Source organism: Pseudophryne corroboree, chromosome 1 (genome assembly GCF_028390025.1).
Source record: "Pseudophryne corroboree isolate aPseCor3 chromosome 1, aPseCor3.hap2, whole genome shotgun sequence".
NCBI classification, from domain to species: domain Eukaryota; kingdom Metazoa; phylum Chordata; class Amphibia; order Anura; family Myobatrachidae; genus Pseudophryne; species Pseudophryne corroboree.
The window spans coordinates 841,852,191-841,874,650 of record NC_086444.1 but is presented as its reverse complement, the minus strand read 5'-3'; the positions used below and the strand labels follow the sequence as shown (position 1 = coordinate 841,874,650).

The 22,460-nt window shown below is 40.4% G+C and overlaps 1 protein-coding gene across 5 annotated transcripts in view; it reads left to right on the top strand.

The window, feature by feature from the left end:
* EPHA5 (EPH receptor A5) overlaps nucleotides 1-22,460 on the top strand; it is a 438,408-nt gene that overhangs the window by 266,337 nt on the left and 149,611 nt on the right. For 2 of the 5 annotated variants that reach the window (XM_063919908.1, XM_063919907.1), the window contains exons 4-5: nucleotides 15,907-16,062; nucleotides 20,158-20,493. The exons of 2 other annotated variants lie outside the window; for them this stretch is intronic. In XM_063919908.1, coding sequence (XP_063775978.1) covers nucleotides 15,907-16,062; nucleotides 20,158-20,493 — 492 coding nt within the window. The remainder of the gene's footprint in view (nucleotides 1-15,906; nucleotides 16,063-20,157; nucleotides 20,494-22,460) is intronic. One more of the 5 variants, XM_063919909.1, reaches the window with a different exon arrangement.

Sequence of the window (22,460 nt, the reverse complement as noted above, 5' to 3'; positions counted from 1 at the left end):
GGTCACAACACACAATTGGAAATAAGTACACTTTTTATGTCCGCGAATCAATACACATTTGTTTCCTGTACTTAAGTAACTATGGGGTCTATTTGCTTAACCTTGAATAGAGATAAAGTAGCTGGAGATAAAGTACCAGCCAATCAGCTCCTAAATACCATGTCACAGGCTGGGTTTGAAAAATGACAGTAAGGAGCTGGTTGGCTGGTACTTTATCTCCGTGCACTTTATCTCCATCTAAGGCTTAGTAAATAGCCCCCCATATTCTCTAGGAACACATTTACAGTAGATGCTTTCTTCAGTATGCTTCACCATTTACAGTAGTCACATATTCAGGAGAAGTGCTCCAGTTTCTAAAAGAGCGATGGTAATGGTTTTGTTCATGTGATAATAGGAAATGAATTAACCACTTAATCTGTAGGCCACCGCCTCTGCAGTCTAAATAAATAAATATCTGTAATAATCTAAATATCTAGATACTTGGTAAAATAATGAATCGCGAGCGGCAATGATCGGGCGACCAGGTGGATGGGTTGCACTTTTATGAAGCTTTGGGATCAGATAAAAAACAGGTATGGCTGGTGTTTTGTTCATTAAGGCTGCTACTGTATCGGAATTAATCAGACCATCCCTGGCCGCACCCTGTAATACATGGCTTAAATCACAAATAAATTCATCAGTGGGATCATGCATCAGCTTAATATAAACATTGATATCAGATAATTGATTATCAGCTTCACTAATATAATCCCTCAAGTCTTGGATCACAATACTGTTTTTAATTATGTCAGATGATGTATGTACACAGTATGATACAGTAATCAGCTAGATGATATATATTGTTATGTTCATCTTTTTGATATATATGTTTTCATGACTTTGCTCTCAGAACCTGATGGTTTGGTGAAGGGTTAATATTCAAATTTGAGTTTGCGTACCGGGTGATGTCAGCGGAAACTGACGCGTCAGCGGAAATGGATGCGGCTTACACCCGGCGCGATCTGCACATGGTGATATGCTGCTATATAGGTAAGATAAGTCTCTGTGTTTGTTATGTAAGCCTGAAGACGGTTTTTTGAATAAAACCGAAACGTTGCTTGACGGAGTGATGTCCTGTTTTCAATGAATGAAGTCCTGAGAGTGCCGCTTTATTCGTAACAATATATATATATATATATATATTTATTTATTTATATATATATATATATATATATATATATATATATATATATATATATATTTATTTAATTATTTGGCAAGTACTTTCTGTATGCACCTCTAACAGATCCAAGTACTTACAAAGTAAAGTTATTTCCTTTGACTTCACTATTGTTTATTAACAGTGATTATATTGGGAGTCATTGTAGTGTTATATGAAAAGCATTTATCTTTTTGCACCCCCTATTAAGCAATACACATACCTATCCTACTTGAATTTCAGAGAATTCTTGCCTACTGCTGGGTAAGGTTACCCTCTGGGACCCCACCATCTTCCCTAGAGAAGCTGGCAGGGTGGGGGCTTTATGAGGTGATTTGTGGTATTATAACTAGAGATGAGCGCCGGAAATTTTTCGGGTTTTGTGTTTTGGTTTTGGGTTCGGTTCCGCGGCCGTGTTTTGGGTTCGACCGCGTTTTGGCAAAACCTCACCGAATTTTTTTTGTCGGATTCGGGTGTGTTTTGGATTCGGGTGTTTTTTTCAAAAAACCCTAAAAAACAGCTTAAATCATAGAATTTGGGGGTAATTTTGATCCCAAAGTATTATTAACCTCAAAAAACATAATTTACACTCATTTTCAGCCTATTCTGAACACATCACACCTCACAATATTATTTTTAGTCCTAAAATTTGCACCGAGGTCGCTGTGTGAGTAAGATAAGCGACCCTAGTGGCCGACACAAACACCGGGCCCATCTAGGAGTGGCACTGCAGTGTCACGCAGGATGGCCCTTCCAAAAAACCCTCCCCAAACAGCACATGACGCAAAGAAAAAAAGAGGCGCAATGAGGTAGCTGACTGTGTGAGTAAGATTAGCGACCCTAGTGGCCGACACAAACACCGGGCCCATCTAGGAGTGGCACTGCAGTGTCACGCAGGATGTCCCTTCCAAAAAACCCTCCCCAAACAGCACATGACGCAAAGAAAAAAAGAGGCGCAATGAGGTAGCTGACTGTGTGAGTAAGATTAGCGACCCTAGTGGCCGACACAAACACCGGGCCCATCTAGGAGTGGCACTGCAGTGTCACGCAGGATGTCCCTTCCAAAAAACCCTCCCCAATCAGCACATGATGCAAAGAAAAAGAAAAGAAAAAAGAGGTGCAAGATGGAATTATCCTTGGGCCCTCCCACCCACCCTTATGTTGTATAAACAAAACAGGACATGCACACTTTAACCAACCCATCATTTCAGTGACAGGGTCTGCCACACGACTGTGACTGATATGACGGGTTGGTTTGGACCCCCCCCAAAAAAGAAGCAATTAATCTCTCCTTGCACAAACTGGCTCTACAGAGGCAAGATGTCCACCTCATCTTCACCCTCCGATATATCACCGTGTACATCCCCCTCCTCACAGATTATCAATTCGTCCCCACTGGAATCCACCATCTCAGCTCCCTGTGTACTTTGTGGAGGCAATTGCTGCTGGTCAATGTCTCCGCGGAGGAATTGATTATAATTCATTTTAATGAACATCATCTTCTCCACATTTTCTGGATGTAACCTCGTACGCCGATTGCTGACAAGGTGAGCGGCGGCACTAAACACTCTTTCGGAGTACACACTTGTGGGAGGGCAACTTAGGTAGAATAAAGCCAGTTTGTGCAAGGGCCTCCAAATTGCCTCTTTTTCCTGCCAGTATAAGTACGGACTGTGTGACGTGCCTACTTGGATGCGGTCACTCATATAATCCTCCACCATTCTATCAATGTTGAGAGAATCATATGCAGTGACAGTAGACGACATGTCCGTAATCGTTGTCAGGTCCTTCAGTCCGGACCAGATGTCAGCATCAGCAGTCGCTCCAGACTGCCCTGCATCACCGCCAGCGGGTGGGCTCGGAATTCTGAGCCTTTTCCTCGCACCCCCAGTTGCGGGAGAATGTGAAGGAGGAGATGTTGACAGGTCGCGTTCCGCTTGACTTGACAATTTTGTCACCAGCAGGTCTTTCAACCCCAGCAGACCTGTGTCTGCCGGAAAGAGAGATCCAAGGTAGGCTTTAAATCTAGGATCGAGCACGGTGGCCAAAATGTAGTGCTCTGATTTCAACAGATTGACCACCCGTGAATCCTTGTTAAGCGAATTAAGGGCTGCATCCACAAGTCCCACATGCCTAGCGGAATCGCTCCGTGTTAGCTCCTTCTTCAATGCCTCCAGCTTCTTCTGCAAAAGCCTGATGAGGGGAATGACCTGACTCAGGCTGGCAGTGTCTGAACTGACTTCACGTGTGGCAAGTTCAAAGGGCATCAGAACCTTGCACAACGTTGAAATCATTCTCCACTGCACTTGAGACAGGTGCATTCCATCTCCTATATCGTGCTCAATTGTATAGGCTTGAATGGCCTTTTGCTGCTCCTCCAACCTCTGAAGCATATAGAGGGTTGAATTCCACCTCGTTACCACTTCTTGCTTCAGATGATGGCAGGGCAGGTTCAGTAGTTTTTGGTGGTGCTCCAGTCTTCTGTACGTGGTGCCTGTACGCCGAAAGTGTCCCGCAATTTTTCTGGCCACCGACAGCATCTCTTGCACGCCCCTGTCGTTTTTTAAAAAATTCTGCACCACCAAATTCAAGGTATGTGCAAAACATGGGACGTGCTGGAATTTGCCCATATTTAATGCACACACAATATTGCTGGCGTTGTCCGATGCCACAAATCCACAGGAGAGTCCAATTGGGGTAAGCCATTCCGCGATGATCTTCCTCAGTTGCCGTAAGAGGTTTTCAGCTGTGTGCGTATTCTGGAAAGCGGTGATACAAAGCGTAGCCTGCCTAGGAAAGAGTTGGCGTTTGCGAGATGCTGCTACTGGTGCCGCCGCTGCTGTTCTTGCGGCGGGAGTCCATACATCTACCCAGTGGGCTGTCACAGTCATATAGTCCTGACCCTGCCCTGCTCCACTTGTCCACATGTCCGTGGTTAAGTGGACATTGGGTACAACTGCATTTTTTAGGACACTGGTGAGTCTTTTTCTGACGTCCGTGTACATTCTCGGTATCGCCTGCCTAGAGAAGTGGAACCTAGATGGTATTTGGTAACGGGGGCACACTGCCTCAATAAATTGTCTAGTTCCCTGTGAACTAACGGCGGATACCGGACGCACGTCTAACACCAACATAGTTGTCAAGGACTCAGTTATCCGCTTTGCAGTAGGATGACTGCTGTGATATTTCATCTTCCTCGCAAAGGACTGTTGAACAGTCAATTGCTTACTGGAAGTAGTACAAGTGGGCTTACGACTTCCCCTCTGGGATGACCATCGACTCCCAGCGGCAACAACAGCAGCGCCAGCAGCAGTAGGCGTTACACGCAAGGATGCATCGGAGGAATCCCAGGCAGGAAAGGACTCGTCAGACTTGCCAGTGACATGGCCTGCAGGACTATTGGCATTCCTGGGGAAGGAGGAAATTGACACTGAGGGAGTTGGTGGGGTGGTTTGCGTGAGCTTGGTTACAAGAGGAAGGGATTTACTGGTCAGTGGACTGCTTCCGCTGTCACCCAAAGTTTTTGAACTTGTCACTGACTTATTATGAATGCGCTGCAGGTGACGTATAAGGGAGGATGTTCCGAGGTGGTTAACGTCCTTACCCCTACTTATTACAGCTTGACAAAGGGAACACACGGCTTGACACCTGTTGTCCGCATTTCTGGTGAAATACCTCCACACCGAAGAGCTGATTTTTTTGGTATTTTCACCTGGCATGTCAACGGCCATATTCCTCCCACGGACAACAGGTGTCTCCCCGGGTGCCTGACTTAAACAAACCACCTCACCATCAGAATCCTCCTGGTCAATTTCCTCCCCAGCGCCAGCAACACCCATATCCTCCTCATCCTGGTGTACTTCAACACTGACATCTTCAATCTGACTATCAGGAACTGGACTGCGGGTGCTCCTTCCAGCACTTGCAGGGGGCATGCAAATAGTGGAAGGCGCATGCTCTTCACGTCCAGTGTTGGGAAGGTCAGGCATCGCAAACGACACAATTGGACTCTCCTTGTGGATTTGGGATTTCAAAGAACGCACAGTTCTTTGCGGTGCTTTTGCCAGCTTGAGTCTTTTCAGTTTTCTAGCGAGAGGCTGAGTGCTTCCATCCTCATGTGAAGCTGAACCACTAGCCATGAACATAGGCCAGGGCCTCAGCCGTTCCTTGCCACTCCGTGTGGTAAATGGCATATTGGCAAGTTTACGCTTCTCCTCCGACAATTTTATTTTAGGTTTTGGAGTCCTTTTTTTTCTGATATTTGGTGTTTTGGATTTGACATGCTCTGTACTATGACATTGGGCATCGGCCTTGGCAGACGACGTTGCTGGCATTTCATCGTCTCGGCCATGACTAGTGGCAGCAGCTTCAGCACGAGGTGGAAGTGGATCTTGATCTTTCCCTAATTTTGGAACCTCAACTTTTTTGTTCTCCATATTTTATAGGCAGAACTAAAAGGCACCTCAGGTAAACAATGGAGATGGATGGATTGGATACTAGTATACAATTATGGACGGACTGCCACGGTTAGGTGGTATAAAAAAACCACGGTTAGGTGGTATATATTATAATAATAATACAATTATGGATGGACGGACTGCCTGCCGACTGCCGACACAGAGGTAGCCACAGCCGTGAACTACCGCACTGTACACTGGTTGATAAAGAGATAGTAGTATACTCGTAACAACTAGTATGACACTATGACGACGGTATAAAGAATGGAAAAAAAACCACGGTTAGGTGGTATATATTATAATAATAATACAATTATGGATGGACGGACTGCCTGCCGACTGCCGACACAGAGGTAGCCACAGCCGTGAACTACCGCACTGTACACTGGTTGATAAAGAGATAGTAGTATACTCGTAACAACTAGTATGACACTATGACGACGGTATAAAGAATGAAAAAAAAACCACGGTTAGGTGGTATATATTATAATAATAATACAATTATGGATGGACGGACTGCCTGCCGACTGCCGACACAGAGGTAGCCACAGCCGTGAACTACCGCACTGTACACTGGTTGATAAAGAGATAGTAGTATACTCGTAACAATTAGGATGACACTATGACGGTATAAAGAATGAAAAAAAAAACCACGGTTAGGTGGTAGGTATATAATAATAAATAATACAATTCTGGTCGGACGGACTGCCTGCCGTGTGCCGACACAGAGGTAGCCACAGCCGTGAACTACCGCACTGTACACTGGTTGATAAAGAGATAGTAGTATACTCGTAACAATTAGGATGACACTATGACGGTATAAAGAATGAAAAAAAAAACCACGGTTAGGTGGTAGGTATATAATAATAAATAATACAATTCTGGTCGGACGGACTGCCTGCCGTGTGCCGACACAGAGGTAGCCACAGCCGTGAACTACCGCACTGTACACTGGTTGATAAAGAGATAGTAGTATACTCGTAACAATTAGGATGACACTATGACGGTATAAAGAATGAAAAAAAAAACCACGGTTAGGTGGTAGGTATATAATAATAAATAATACAATTCTGGTCGGACGGACTGCCTGCCGTGTGCCGACACAGAGGTAGCCACAGCCGTGAACTACCGCACTGTACACTGGTTGATAAAGAGATAGTAGTATACTCGTAACAATTAGGATGACACTATGACGGTATAAAGAATGAAAAAAAAAACCACGGTTAGGTGGTAGGTATATAATAATAAATAATACAATTCTGGTCGGACGGACTGCCTGCCGTGTGCCGACACAGAGGTAGCCACAGCCGTGAACTACCGCACTGTACACTGGTTGATAAAGAGATAGTAGTATACTCGTAACAATTAGGATGACACTATGACGGTATAAAGAATGAAAAAAAAAACCACGGTTAGGTGGTAGGTATATAATAATAAATAATACAATTCTGGTCGGACGGACTGCCTGCCGTGTGCCGACACAGAGGTAGCCACAGCCGTGAACTACCGCACTGTACACTGGTTGATAAAGAGATAGTAGTATACTCGTAACAATTAGGATGACACTATGACGGTATAAAGAATGAAAAAAAAACCACGGTTAGGTGGTAGGTATATAATAATAAATAATACAATTCTGGTCGGACGGACTGCCTGCCGTGTGCCGACACAGAGGTAGCCACAGCCGTGAACTACCGCACTGTACACTGGTTGATAAAGAGATAGTAGTATACTCGTAACAATTAGGATGACACTATGACGGTATAAAGAATGAAAAAAAAACCACGGTTAGGTGGTAGGTATATAATAATAAATAATACAATTCTGGTCGGACGGACTGCCTGCCGTGTGCCGACACAGAGGTAGCCACAGCCGTGAACTACCGCACTGTACACTGGTTGATAAAGAGATAGTAGTATACTCGTAACAATTAGGATGACACTATGACGGTATAAAGAATGAAAAAAAAAACCACGGTTAGGTGGTAGGTATATAATAATAAATAATACAATTCTGGTCGGACGGACTGCCTGCCGTGTGCCGACACAGAGGTAGCCACAGCCGTGAACTACCGCACTGTACACTGGTTGATAAAGAGATAGTAGTATACTCGTAACAATTAGGATGACACTATGACGGTATAAAGAATGAAAAAAAAAACCACGGTTAGGTGGTAGGTATATAATAATAAATAATACAATTCTGGTCGGACGGACTGCCTGCCGTGTGCCGACACAGAGGTAGCCACAGCCGTGAACTACCGCACTGTACACTGGTTGATAAAGAGATAGTAGTATACTCGTAACAATTAGGATGACACTATGACGGTATAAAGAATGAAAAAAAAACCACGGTTAGGTGGTAGGTATATAATAATAAATAATACAATTCTGGTCGGACGGACTGCCTGCCGTGTGCCGACACAGAGGTAGCCACAGCCGTGAACTACCGCACTGTACTGTGTCTGCTGCTAATATAGACTGGTTGATATTTAAAGAGATATTAGTAGTATACAACAATACTATACTGGTGGTCAGGCACTGGTCACCACTCCTGCAGCAAAAGTGTGCACTGTTAATTAATATAATTGTACTCCTGGCTCCTGCTAACAACCTGCAGTGCTCCCCAGTCTCCCCCACAATTAATTATAAGCTTTTAATTTATACATTGATGACTGTGCAGCACACTGGGCTGAGCTGAGTGCACACAGACTGAGTCACACTGTGTGACTGACTGTGCTGTGTATCGTTTTTTTTTTCAGGCAGAGAACGGATATAGCAGAGAGAAGTGAACGGATATATTATATTAAATAAAAGTTAACTAGCAACTGCACTGGTCACTGACTGTGGTAAACTAACTCTGTCTGCGACTCTGCACAATCTCTCTCTCTCTATCTAATCTATCTCTATTCTAATGGAGAGGACGCCAGACACGTCCTCTCCCTATCAATCTCAATGCACGAGTGAAAATGGCGGCGACGCGCGGCTCCTTATATAGAATCCGAGTCTCGCGATAGAATCCGAGCCTCGCGAGAATCCGACAGCGTCATGATGACGTTCGGGCGCGCTCGGGTTAACCGAGCAAGGCGGGAAGATCCGAGTCGCTCGGACCCGTGAAAAAAAACATGAAGTTCGGGCGGGTTCGGATTCCGAGGAACCGAACCCGCTCATCTCTAATTATAACTCCTCCCCCCGGCTGCATGATGCCATGATTTGTGACATTACACCATGGAGGGACAGGATCATGATAGCGCCTATCACAATGTCATGCCCCTGCACTGGCCGCCTGAACCAGAAGTCGGCTAGTATGATATACAGTACATACAGTATACAGTATGTTCATGCATTAATATGGGATTTTGTACTATTAGAGTAGATAAACACTCTTTTGTGTTCCCCACGCAATACTTTGTGCTGTATATATAATCAGAGACAACCAAGCTCATGTCCATTCGCCACATTACCAGGCTATGACCTTTGGAATATGATGTTCTGCGTTCTCTCAAATCATTACACTGAAACATGTGAGTCTTCTTGGTTTTCTACTATGATTGATCAGATACTTGTGGACAAACAATCTGCTGGAAATGCTTTCACAGGATTGCTTGCAAAGATTTAGGGTGTATGAGTTCAGGATAGGGGTTAATCTCATTAATTCTTTCCATTAATTACCCTAATATAAGTGCAGGGGAGGAATCTCTTTAAATGAAACTACACCCCTTAGCTTCTCAAGCTGCACTCTGTTTGATGTTCCAGATCTGAAGCGGAATATGATTTAAAGAGACCATCCAATTAACATTCTGTTTTTGAAACAGTTATAACATTTTAGAGCTTACTTAAATAGACGCCCTCTTTGAAATTAAGATTCTATTTAGCATTGCATAATAAAGTCATATGGAGCTATTTATGCCATTTACCACAAACAAGTCAAAAAATGCTAGTTATTCCACACACAAAAAAACATATTGTACTTATGCTGCTTATAATCGTTTTATGAGTTGGTAAAAGTATGCTCAACGTTCTAAAAATGTTTTTTGACATTTTTTTAACATAATATCCCATACCACATCCTTAATTGTTAGACCTTGCTACAGCAAGCTCTACATATGGAATTCTTCGTTGTTATGTTTCATCATTGGTTAACCCTTTTGAAGGAATACAATTATGAGGGACGGAATATACACTTTTCGAATAAGGGGGCAAGTAACTGATTTTTTTAAAGCACCTTTAAAAGAGTTGAATTGTCCCTTAAATGACCAATATACTGTACCTCAACATTGACAGTTTCAGTTGTGCATCATGCACTTCTTAAAATACATCTAAAACCGATTTGGATTGTTAACATGTAACTGTATCTCTATTAAATAGTAAAGTATTTCTTCTTTATTTCAATACAGATACAGGTAGTCAATGAAGGATAGTAAGATAGACCATACCCGACGCGTTTCGTCCTGGCACACTAATGGCATCATTTAGAAATCATCAATGCCCTTGATGAAGTCTATCTAATACCATTAGTGCGCTGGGACAAAATGCTTTGGAAACAGTTTATCTGCTAATTGATACTATGCTTAATTGGCTATGGAGCTGTTAACCAGGAGGATATGTGTGTCAGATAATTGCATATATTTTTATTTTCTTTAAATCTCCTTGAATATTTTTGAAGTGTGGATCCTGTGGGTCACATCCTGTGTTTAATTCAGATAAGCATTTTTTTTAATAACATCTGGTACAGGGACATTTTTTTCACTTGTTTTGCGTGTCATATCACAGTGGTGAATTTGTGATATACAGTATTACTCTAGAAGGCACCTTGTTTCTTCTTTTGTCTTATATACAGTAGCTATTTGGATTGTGTTTGGGATCTGCGAATGAGGATAGCTGACACTTTATATTTGAGTAACCTAGACACGGAAAAATTGTTTTTTTGGGAGATATATATAGTAGTCAGACAAGTTCAATCTAATGTTTCAGTGTTTATACACAGTCATCAGGGAAATATATGAAACAGAAATATTGGATAAACTTGCCTGACTACTGTCATTTTATTTCCTGAGTGCTGCACCTTTTGAACTTATATACATGGCAACTACTTGTGAAGGCATCAGGGACAGTTATTGTAGTAAGCTGTGAGTTCCTCGATATTTGCAATTTGCCACTTTATGCTCTTTATATACTTGTATATGCATTGAGAATGTATGACACAAACATAGATGCTATATAATTTTTCAAATCCTGTGTTTAGTCTAAAGAACACTTTATATGGATATAATTTACTACCTCTACTCTTATTACAGTTCTCTAGTAGTTTAAGCCCTATATGACCAGGGCCCAAGGTACTTAAAGCAGCTTCTGAATCCTTACTGTCCCACTCGATTACTACGATCTGTAGATGAAGGACTACTAACAGTACCTAGAATCTCTCAGAATTCATCTGGGGGTTGCACTTTCAACTTTGTGGCTCTGACTCTATGGAACTCTCTTCCCAGCACAGTGCAAGAGGCCTCCATTCTAGAATCCTTAAAAAATAGACCAAAAACCTACCCATTTACTCAAGCATTTCACTAATATCTACTGTTAAGCTTGTTTTGTATTTTGAGCTTTAAAGACAATTGTAAAGCACTTTCTGGGTCATATTAGGAGAAAAGTGCTATATAAATATTATTATTATTGTTATTATTATTATTATTATTATTATTATTATTAAGAATTAAACACCAGAAAGTTCCTCTGCTGTAACTACTGCTATACCCCACATATAATAATTTAGCTGTTGTATTTTTTGCTTATTCTTCATCTTCTTAATTTAAAAGTAATGACACATTCTATTGACCTGCAAATTACACGTTTGCTAATTATTTACATTGTTAGTCATTGACTGAAAATGAAAAGTAGGCTGCAGTACCAAAAAGTGATCAAAGAAAATGTCTTGTTTGCTTGCAAAACATTTTGAATATGTACTGTTTTAATTTTTACCAAGCATATAGTTAAGAAAGTTCTGTTTGTTAATTTAGCTTTAGTCGTAGTAGTCTATAAGAACTTTAATGTGAACAGTAGCATGATTCATCTATTTGTTATATATGTACATTATGTTTTGCTTCTGACTACCAATTACAGCTATGGAACTGTTATACCGCTTTCACATCGCAAATGTCGGGTTACACCCGGAAATTGGAAACGGCTCCTTGCGACCCGCATTGGACCATAATGCTGGCTTCCCTGACCCAGCAATATGCCGGGTCAGGTTGCCATCAAGGGCGGGGACCACGGCGTCATCGGGTGCGGAGGCGGAGATGTCGCCGGGAGATGAGATCATCTCTGCGCCGCCTCTCCCTATACAGGGAATGGGTCTCTGGTCGCATCGAAGCGGCAACCCGTTCACACTATACCTGACCCAGTATTTAATCTGGGAATAACACCGGGGTGGAATTACCGGGTCAAGTGACCCGGGAATTTGTCATGGCCCTTTTACACCGCACAGCAACCCGTGACGGTCCGGCAATATACCAGGTTGATATCGGGTTATTTGTGTGGTGTGAAAGGGTTATTAGTGAACTTTCTGACACATCCTTTGGAACTCACATATCGCACCGTAAATCCTCTAGCCTACATAGCCATGTTCAAATACTGTAAGGAATTTTCTTCTATTCTAGGGTTTGAATAATTACAGCATTCCACATTTATGAATTAGTCCTCTTGTGCACTTAATTAGTTCAATTAAACATAAAGATATGGCGTGCACTGGAGAGGCCATCTGGATTAAAGGGAAATTGTTAATAGGGAGAGGCGGGAGGATCTTATTCAGATCACAGAAAGAGCTTTGTCTGGTCCAGAACAAAAGAAATGGCAAGGTACAGGTCTGTGCTGCAATCTGTCAAAGCTATCATACATATAAATTACAGCTGGAGGAAACGCACTGAATAGAGGGCATGTCTGGTTCACAATGTACATTGACAAAGCTGTCAGCTAGCTCATACTCTCCACAGGTTTCCGTACAAAAGGCCTATGGGAAATAATTGTCATCGGTATGGCTCTAGGCTCTATCTGCTGATATTCACATTATTAATATTATAATTTGATGGAACATGAAGGGCCAGGGCCATTTTATAATATCATATTCAACACTTCAAAGGCAGTTCATTGTTTTTGGACTCTATTAAGAAAAATACATGTTTATGTAAAACGGAGAGGTCACTAAAAGAAGGAGATTGTTAGTTACGGTATTGATATTCTTTATCTTGAGCTGAAGATGCACACCCTGCGCCCCATCAATATTCTCAGCCACGTTTCCTGCCCTCCAGTACTTCATTAAACTACTAGAATTGTCTCTGCAAGAAGTCTCTTTTGTGCACTTGTTTCAACTCATAAAGCTTCTGATTGCTTTCTTGCAGTAATCTTTAGCACCACTGCCTTCATAATCCGGATTGAATGTGAGCTGTCAGTAAAGTACAGGACAGTTGAACATGTTTTGCATCCAGCCTTCAGCTAAGAACACACAATGCCACAGAAATGCATTGAGTAGCAGTTCTTAGTAGGACACAAATCTATTCTTTATTCAGGGAATTGTAGCATTATCAAATGAAAACAAAGCCTAGTACAATAATCAAGAAATTATTGGTGTCTAAATTAACTGTTTATTTTTTGTCATTAAAAGTAGAAAATAGAATATATGTATTAAAATAAGGTTAATTAACATAATATTCAGTTCCTCACCACAAGGAGTAGAAAGGCATCCTATACAGAGTATAAGGCAAATATCTATTACTGGCAACTGCACAGCAGCTGGAAACAACACGTCTGTTTGTGGGATGGAATATTCTTTGCAGCTACTAGATAGCCTCAGATAGCTCTTGAAATAAATTAACTGGAATATTTTGGCCCGCAACATAAAATGTGATTTTTGCCTGTAGGCACAATAAAAGCACATACTATAAATGCACCTAGCCCTCATTTATTTAGGAAAGCCCCAATTCCCAGCTACTGATTGGATGTAGAAAATCTTGATACCGCTCGCAGCTACTGCCATCTTTCCTTGCTAGACTATGTAGTTCCAATACCAGCTGCTGCATTTGCAATGAAATAGATGTTAAACCTAAAACACACTATATATTCTGCAAGCAGTGGCAGCACTATAACTATTGCAGTGGGTGCAGTGGTTATAACGCCTGATGGTATGAGCACTGTAGACATAGGCCCACATGCATTTTACATGCCATCAAACTTCCTTTGCTTAGAATAATTCAAATAGAACAGGGTTTAAAATGTTATACAGGTTGAGTATCCCATATCCAAATATTCCGAAATACGGAATATTCCGAAATACGGACTTTTTTGAGTGAGAGTGAGATAGTGAAACCTTTGTTTTTTGATGGCTCAATGTACACAAACTTTGTTTAATACACAAAGTTATAAAAAAATATTGTATTAAATGACCTTCAGGCTGTGTGTATAAGGTGTATATGTAACATAAATGAATTGTGAGAATGTAGACACACTTTATTTAATGCACAAAGTTATTGAAAATATTGGCTAAAATTAACTTCAGGCTGTGTGTATAAGGTGTATATGAAACATAAATGCATTCTGTGCTTAGATTTAGGTCCCATCACCATGATATCTCATTATGGTATGCAATTATTCCAAAATACGGAAAAATCCGATATCCAAAATACCTCTGGTCCCAAGCAATTTGGATAAGGGATACTCAACCTGTATAAAAAATATTTTATTATATATATGTCTTTAATGGATTTCATAGATCACATTGTCGTCTGTTCTGTCCTTGCTGGACTCTAAGACTTCTCACCTCTCCTAATGGGCTGTAAGCTATCTGCACTGTGCATCAGATCTTGGGCAGGTCTCCAAGCGACTGTGGGGTAGATGTATTAAATCTTGGAGAGATAAAAAGCGAAGAGAGTTAATGTATCAACCAATCAGCCTCCTAACTGCCATGTTACAGGCTGTGTTTGAAAAATAACAGGAGCGGAATGTTTGGCACGTTGTCTCTTTCCACTTTATCTATCTCCAGGGCTTGATTCATCCCCTCCTGTGTCTCCTCCTACCGAGAACGGCAAAAAATAGATCTCCGAGATCTACGCCTGTTCTGCTGCCTGTGGTAGTACTACTTACAATTCATCACAGACTCACTTCCCTAGTAACAGGGGCTGCTGGGACCTGTAGTGTCTGTTTACAGCCCACAAATCCCTGAGCACAGTCACACTTTAGGGCCAGCTGCATAGGAGCCATTTTTAGGACTTTTTAGCAGTCTGCTGCATTCTGTCTGGCCAGTTCACAGACCGGTCCACTTGGAAAGTTGGGGCTCAGTACATGTGTTCTGAGTGTACCTTCTGGTTCCGGGCCTGCTGCTGATGTCTTTTGTAAGTTATGTAGTTTCTTTTTACAATTACCAAAGCTGTCCACAGTCTGTAATATTTAAATGGAATATGCTTATCAAGCAATATGTCTTATAATCAAAAAAATGTTTCCATATAGTTAATATGTAAAAAAAATTAAGGTTATTGATGTTATAATTAATGAGAAAATACATGGAAAATGTCATATTGAGATTAATAGGTTCAATTATTCTCTATGTTTAACCAAAGGGTTTTAGATATTATTTGCTTACACATAGCAGTTAGCACATACAGTAGCATGGATAATTGGGAATTGAATAATTCCTTGGTGTTTTTGGATTCTAAGAAGGTCAGTAAGGGTTGATGCATATAGTGAGTCAATGTAAGGGCATAGTTTATTTAACCGAATATTAGTGTCACTTTATAAAATCTAGGCCCATTTAACTTACATGTACTTGCAAAGATGATACAGTATGTGCACATACCAGAAAAACATAAAAAATAGCTTAAAAAATGCCCGTTTCCTGGACAACAGAATTGGACTGTAATGTCTGTGCACTGTTCCGCCTCTCATTTAATCTAGACAGATTGCACAAAGAGTAGCAAGAGTTTCAGTCATCACTGTGATCGTGTGAGGCCCATGTAAATCCACATTAATGGATTTCCCTTTAAATGGACCAGTAAGGTATTTTAGGGACATAACCATGACTAATTGTACTTAGTATAAATCAAAGTGATCATTTAAGTATTATTTTTAATAATCCTTTCTAATTATTAATACCAAATGTCCCCCTGCAGCTCTCTGTATACACAATAATATAATTTCATAGGCAATAATTGATTTATGTGTAAACAAATATTTGTGATAGTAACGTTTGATGTTCTGTCTTGTTTTGCAGCATGCCGTCCAGGATTCTTCAAGTCTTCCCCTCAGAGTCAGACATGCAGTAAGTGTCCACCTCACAGCTATGCCCATGAGGAAGCATCAACGTCTTGTGTCTGTGCAGAACGCTATTATAGGAGAGAGTCTGACCCACACACAATGGCATGTACAAGTAAGCATGTTCTAAGCACTCCTGCATCATTTCACTGTACGTATGAGCTGTCCGTGCAAATCAAATCATTACATCAGCATTATTTCTGTGCCTACGTAAACTGAAGTATGACTATGTGAAGTGGGACTGGTTAGCTGTCATCACTTACAGTCTGTCTGTCTCACCAGTAGGAAAGAATGTTGGACATCATAGAACTGGATACATGCAGCCGGGCTAAATCACACAGCAACACATGATTTGGCTACATTTAGAATGATAGATTTTTATTATGTTACCATGTTAATCATTTGAAGGTGTGTCGTCATCGTGCCCCATCCGCCCATCATACTGTACATTATTAGAAAACACCTTTGTGAACAAATATCACAAAATCCCTTGTAGTGTTCAGTGTAAAATTAGATATAATGTTTTACAGTGTGTGTCAGTAACATCATCCAATGTTGTACATTGTCACAGAAATAGTGATTTCAACCAGACACATAGGCAGTTGTTTCCTCGTCCCTTGTGTGACCCTGCTGCCTTGGTATATATTGAGGTCACTGGGTGCAGCAAGTGATCAAGTGATAAAATGACAGTGTGTCCTACTGTATGAGGTAAATAAGTGTATGAGCAGTAGCTGAAAAAGGCTTTTTTGTAAAAAAAAAATTCAATTGTTTAATTAAGATAATTTGAGTGATGAAACCTGATTTTGTGAGGTGGTTAGGGGTATCCAAATCAACTGAGACCATATAATGCTCATATTTTGCCAAATTGGTTGCTCACCGCTTTACCATACAGATAAAAGAGTGTCCTACTGAAGAAATAGAGCATGCATTTTTTGTAGAAAATCATTATTTTATTCAAGTTATTCTCGGTCATTGACATATGAAAGCAGCTACTTAGAAAGTCAAAATGTCCAGGAGACTTTTGAGTTACAGGGTTCTCTCGCTGGCTCCGAAGAAAGTAGATTAGTCTTGTACTTTCTCTCACTTGGCAGTCTGGGGGTTGGTTGATGCAATTCATGACTGACAATTAGCCCTGAATCCTTGTTTAGCACATGTAGTTGTGTCCTCCTTCATTACTGCTGCAGTCATGCTAAACAGCCCTTCTAGTCTTGCCTAGTCATGAGCGCATTTACTAATGCTGGGAGCCTTTTTATGCATTTGTCCCTGAAAATGCATCTTATTCACATCACTATGTGATTAAGAAGCACAGGAAGACTATAATGATTAAATTGATATGTGGCATGCCTATATTCTGTGTGAGACTTCGGCTGTTGCTGCATACCGAATACAGTATGTTACAGTGTTTTTCAGATAAACACGCTAACATGCAGTAGCATTTCGTAACGTAGCACTGTGGCATTTCGTATGCAGATGCAGCCGCAGTCTCACACAGAATACAGGCATGCAGCATATAATTTTTCTCAGCAGAGTCTGTTTGTGCACCTTAGTCAGATAGCAATGCGAGTAAGATGCATTCTCAGCAAACAAAGACATGCAGCGTTAGCAGAATTGCACTGTAAATGCAGGATAACTCACGCCAGGCATCTTGCGGTGCATGGCGTATTGAGCCTAGATGTATAAGAACACAGCTATATTTCATTTGTAGAAAATCAGTGGACAGGCAACAACATAATGCATTCACACAGTGAAAACAAAATATTAATTCAAGATCATGCTAAGAATACATTACCATCCGGTTATGGAATACCCTTCTATACAGACTGTGCTGGTGCTAAAATGTGGAAGAGGTGCCTAATTATGAAATTACTATTTTTCTGGTGGGTCACATGTCAATTTCTAAGTAGTCCAATGGCTTCCATACAGCTGTATATTCTAACTTCTATCACAAACAATGAAATACACTTTTGTTAAGCAACGGGCAAAAAAGAACGCCACTTTCAGGACACTCCAACAATAAAGTGTTGGATGTAGTTAACCAGTTACTGGAATACAATATAAGATTAGTGGTGGAATTCTGGGGATAGATACTAATAATTTATGTCTTTGCTCTGTATCAGATCGGTAAAGTAAACTACTGTACAGTATAACCTATAATGCTATCCTAGATTACTTCTATATGGTATTCATTTGGTAGAGAATGTAGTATGTTGTGCTTTGAATTTAACTGCAAATTACTCTGTTGCTCAATATTTATAACCCTCATTAATTAGTCCTAATTACTCAGTATGCACATCTTACAAAAATTCACAATACAGATGGAGTCACGCTAGTCGTGGCTCCATCTGTGACTAGGCGTGCCTGCTTGGTCGCGCCTGGATGCTGTGAGCATCTCCGTCTGGATGGGCGCGCACATGCCCGGATGAAGACGCGCCCCATTCTCTTGAATGGAGAGCGTCTCTGTCCAGGCAGCAGGCATGCCCAGACAGAGACGCTTACAATGGGAAGCAGCTCTGTGCACTTCCATCGCTTAGTCACGCTGGGAGTGCACGCCTGCGATCAGGCAGGCAAAGATAAGGGAGGCTCCATCTGTATATTAAGATGCACATTATAGAAAACCCATTGTATTTGAAACATACTTGAAAACAATTCAAAACATAATGAAAATACACTTATTAAAACAAATGAATGTATAGCTGTTTGTGATACATGGGAATGGTATGATATGTCGACGTTCAGAATTTTGCCATTAACCATGTCAAAAACTCATCATATAGACACTGATAAAATGTCAACATGTTAGGCTGTCAACATATCATCCTTGTGGCCAATTGGTGGCTTAACTGCGCTTGTCGGCTGTTCCAGTGGTGTGTTTCGGGTCCCGGTGGTCATGTTTCACATGTCGACATTCTGAGAATGTTGACAGGGAGCCTGTTGACATTTTAACAATGTAGACATCATAACTGACATTGTTATGAATGTTGACATTGTTATTGTCAACCTAATGACTACGGGCCCAATTCAGAGCTGGACGGAACTTCAATGCCGCATGCAAAGGGCTTACAGGAGACGTCTCAGTAGAAAAGACACCTCCTGCATGTAGCTGCAATCCAAGCACTGCGACCGACATCTCAAGCACACCCAAACAATGTTCCCCGCAGATGGCCAGCTGAGTAAGCCTCAGCTTGCGCAGGTGGCCAACAGAAGCGGGGGCTGTGAGGCCAGGAAGTCTGTGTGGTGACATGCAGACCCATGGCTCTGCCCTCCTAGAAAACAGCGGCAACACGCCCCTGTTTGTAGGAACGCAGCCCTCCATCCACCCCCTCCCCACCTCCTCAACACCACTGCCTGTCAATCAGGCAGTGGAAGAGGAGAACTACGGGTGACAATAAAAGGCCTGTTCAGAACTGACCTTGCGCAGTCACAGATTCCCGATTATTGGGAATCTGCATGGTATACTGTACATTACCTGCGGCAAACTCTGAATCAGGCTCTATATCCACTGATGCATTCAATACATTATTTGGCCATTTTATGGCATATTCTGAAACACCATTGGGAGATGTGACCGATAGAGATGTACAAATCATTTCTAGTCACCTTGAAAGTCCCCCAAAACATTACAGTTCAACTGCTTCATACAGCTTACCAATTATGTAGAATCCTAGCAAACGGAATGTCTTTAGGCTAGGTTCACATACTGTACCTGTAGTGGATTCTAGTTGCCCTAGTTCTACAGTATTTGAAGATCAGACTGTTTATATATATATATATATATATATATATATATATATATAGATAAGATAGACTTTTGATGCTTGTATAACAGCTGCTCCGGTGCCCTCCTTAGGTACATATGTCCATAATACAGGGAAATGCAGGCGGCACTCTGGAGGCTTTGCAATACTCCTTTATTCACAAGGCAGCATCCAACAATTGTTTCGGGCCACAGCCCGTCGTCAGGGCTGTGGCCCGAAACAATTCTTGGATGCTGCCTTGTGAATATTTAAATCTAGATTTATTTATTTTTTTATATGTTGTTGGACCTGTAAATTTAAATCTATTTTTTTTAATTGTGTTCATTTGGTACATAATAGTTTTACTACATATTTTTTATAATTTTGTTTATTAAGAAATGTTAATATCATGACAATTGTAATACATATATATATATATATATATATATATATTTTTTTTTTTTTTTTCAAAACAGGACCACCATCTGCTCCACGCAATGCAATTTCCAACATCAATGAAACAAGTGTGTTTTTAGAATGGACGTTCCCATCAGACACTGGGGGAAGGAAAGATGTCTTCTATAATATTGTATGCAAGAAGTGTAACTCCATCTCCGGCATGTGTGAGGAGTGTGGAATTCATGTCCGTTACATACCTCAGCAAACCGGTCTCAGAAACACATCGGTAATGGTAATAGATCTGCAAGCTCACACAAATTACACCTTTGAGATTGAGGCTGAAAATGGCGTGTCAGAGCTGATCCTGGGATCTAGACAGTACGTCTCTCTGAATGTCACCACCAACCAGGCTGGTAAGTTTGATTTGAAATATTGTACAAGGCAGAACACTGAAAAAATAAACACCGGACTTAATGGCTTTTTAGGTAAATTGTTGAAAACTCCAATTGTTTTTTTTACTGGCTCTTACTACTGTACTTTATATTTTGCTGTGTTATTGACTGTTGTTTACCAATCTTGTGTCAAAAGACTTCACAAAACGTTATTAGAATTTTTAAATTAGTACAAAAATTATATATAAAACAAACATTGAAATACATTCAACATTGTTTGCTGCTATGTTTAAATTTAGAAGAGGATCTAACTAACACTTTCCTGGTACTTTTCTATATTTTTATTATTATACGTATACACATAATTTACACTATAGGCACCTCTAGACATTTAAAATTAAGAAAAAATAGTTATTTGAATTAAAATAAAGTATATACCCCATCCAGCGTAGCCTATATGCAGCATGGTTACACCAATAACCTGTCTTATCAATTGCAGCCTATCATTGAAAGTAGCTGTTTGTGCTGCTGCCATTGGCAATTTACAGTATATAATATAACAGTAATGTTAGATTGATGCCCTATTAAGGCTTTGCACATATGCATGTATGTTTCTGTTGAAACAAAAAAAAAATATATTATTCATATTTAAAATAAAGCCAAGATTTGGTATATTTGTATTTTGTTACAAGACATTCTGAATTTCAGAACCATTGGAAGTATACTGCCAACATTAAGGGTGACATTTACTAAGCAGTGATAACAGTAAAGAAGTGAGCCAGTGGAGATGTGCCCATGGCAACCAATCAGCACTGCAGTAACATACTATAAAAGGATACAGAGCTGCTGATTGGTTGATGGGGCAATTTCTCCAGTGGCTAACTTCTCCGCTCTTATCACTGCTTAGTAAATGTCCCCCTAAGTCTTTGCCAACTTTTACTGTATGTTTTAGAAAGGAAGAGTTATTCACGTTGGTAAATGCCTTTGGACATAAAAATTCTTTTGGAGTATATTTTCCCACAATAATGTATATTTTTCAACTTGTACTTGAATTTCATTTTCTGAGAATTTTTTTTATTTTTGATAATACATATGACTCTTTTTATGGGTTTACGTTGTTATAGACCGGATAGATAGATATATATATATATATATATATATATATATATATATATATATATATATATACATACTTATTTGGACTGTTATTTTGTTTTTAATTCAAGCTAAATCCACCTAAATATGGAGTTGAAAACACTGATCTTGCCTTTAAAAATATCCTATAATATCCTACTGCGTTCATAATATGTAGTAACGTGCAGTAGAATTCTTCAGCTCTTTAAAAATGTCATGTTATACGTGAATTCTCTACATCTAATTGTGTTTATCTAATACCGTCATATCACACCTGCCCAAACAGCACTTGTGTATTTTATGTTTGCCTATCCTTGTAATTTGCAAGCTGTTATGAATAGATTCTCCATATGTGACAGGTAGTAGTTAAACCCTCCACACCTTTTACAACTACAAGTTGAGTATCCCTTATCCAAAATTCAAAATCCCACATTTTTGGGTCCCCTACTGAGATTATGACATATACTGTATATTATATATTATGTGTATATACAGGTTGAGTATCCCATATCCAAAGTGCTTGGGACCAGAAGTATTTTGGATATCGGATTTTCCCGTATTTTGGAATAATTGCATACCATAATGGGATATCATGGTGATGGGGCCTAAGTCTAAGCACAGAATGCATTTATGTTTCATATACACCTTATACACACAGCCTGAAGGTCATTTTAGCCAAAATTTTTAATAACTTTGTACATTAAACAAAGTTTGTGTACATACACACAATTCATTTGTTTCATATACACCTTGGCCCTCATTCCGAGTTGTTCGCTCGGTATTTTTCATCGCATCGCAATGAAAATCCGCTTAGTACGCATGCGCAATGTTCGCACTGCGACTGCGCCAAGTAA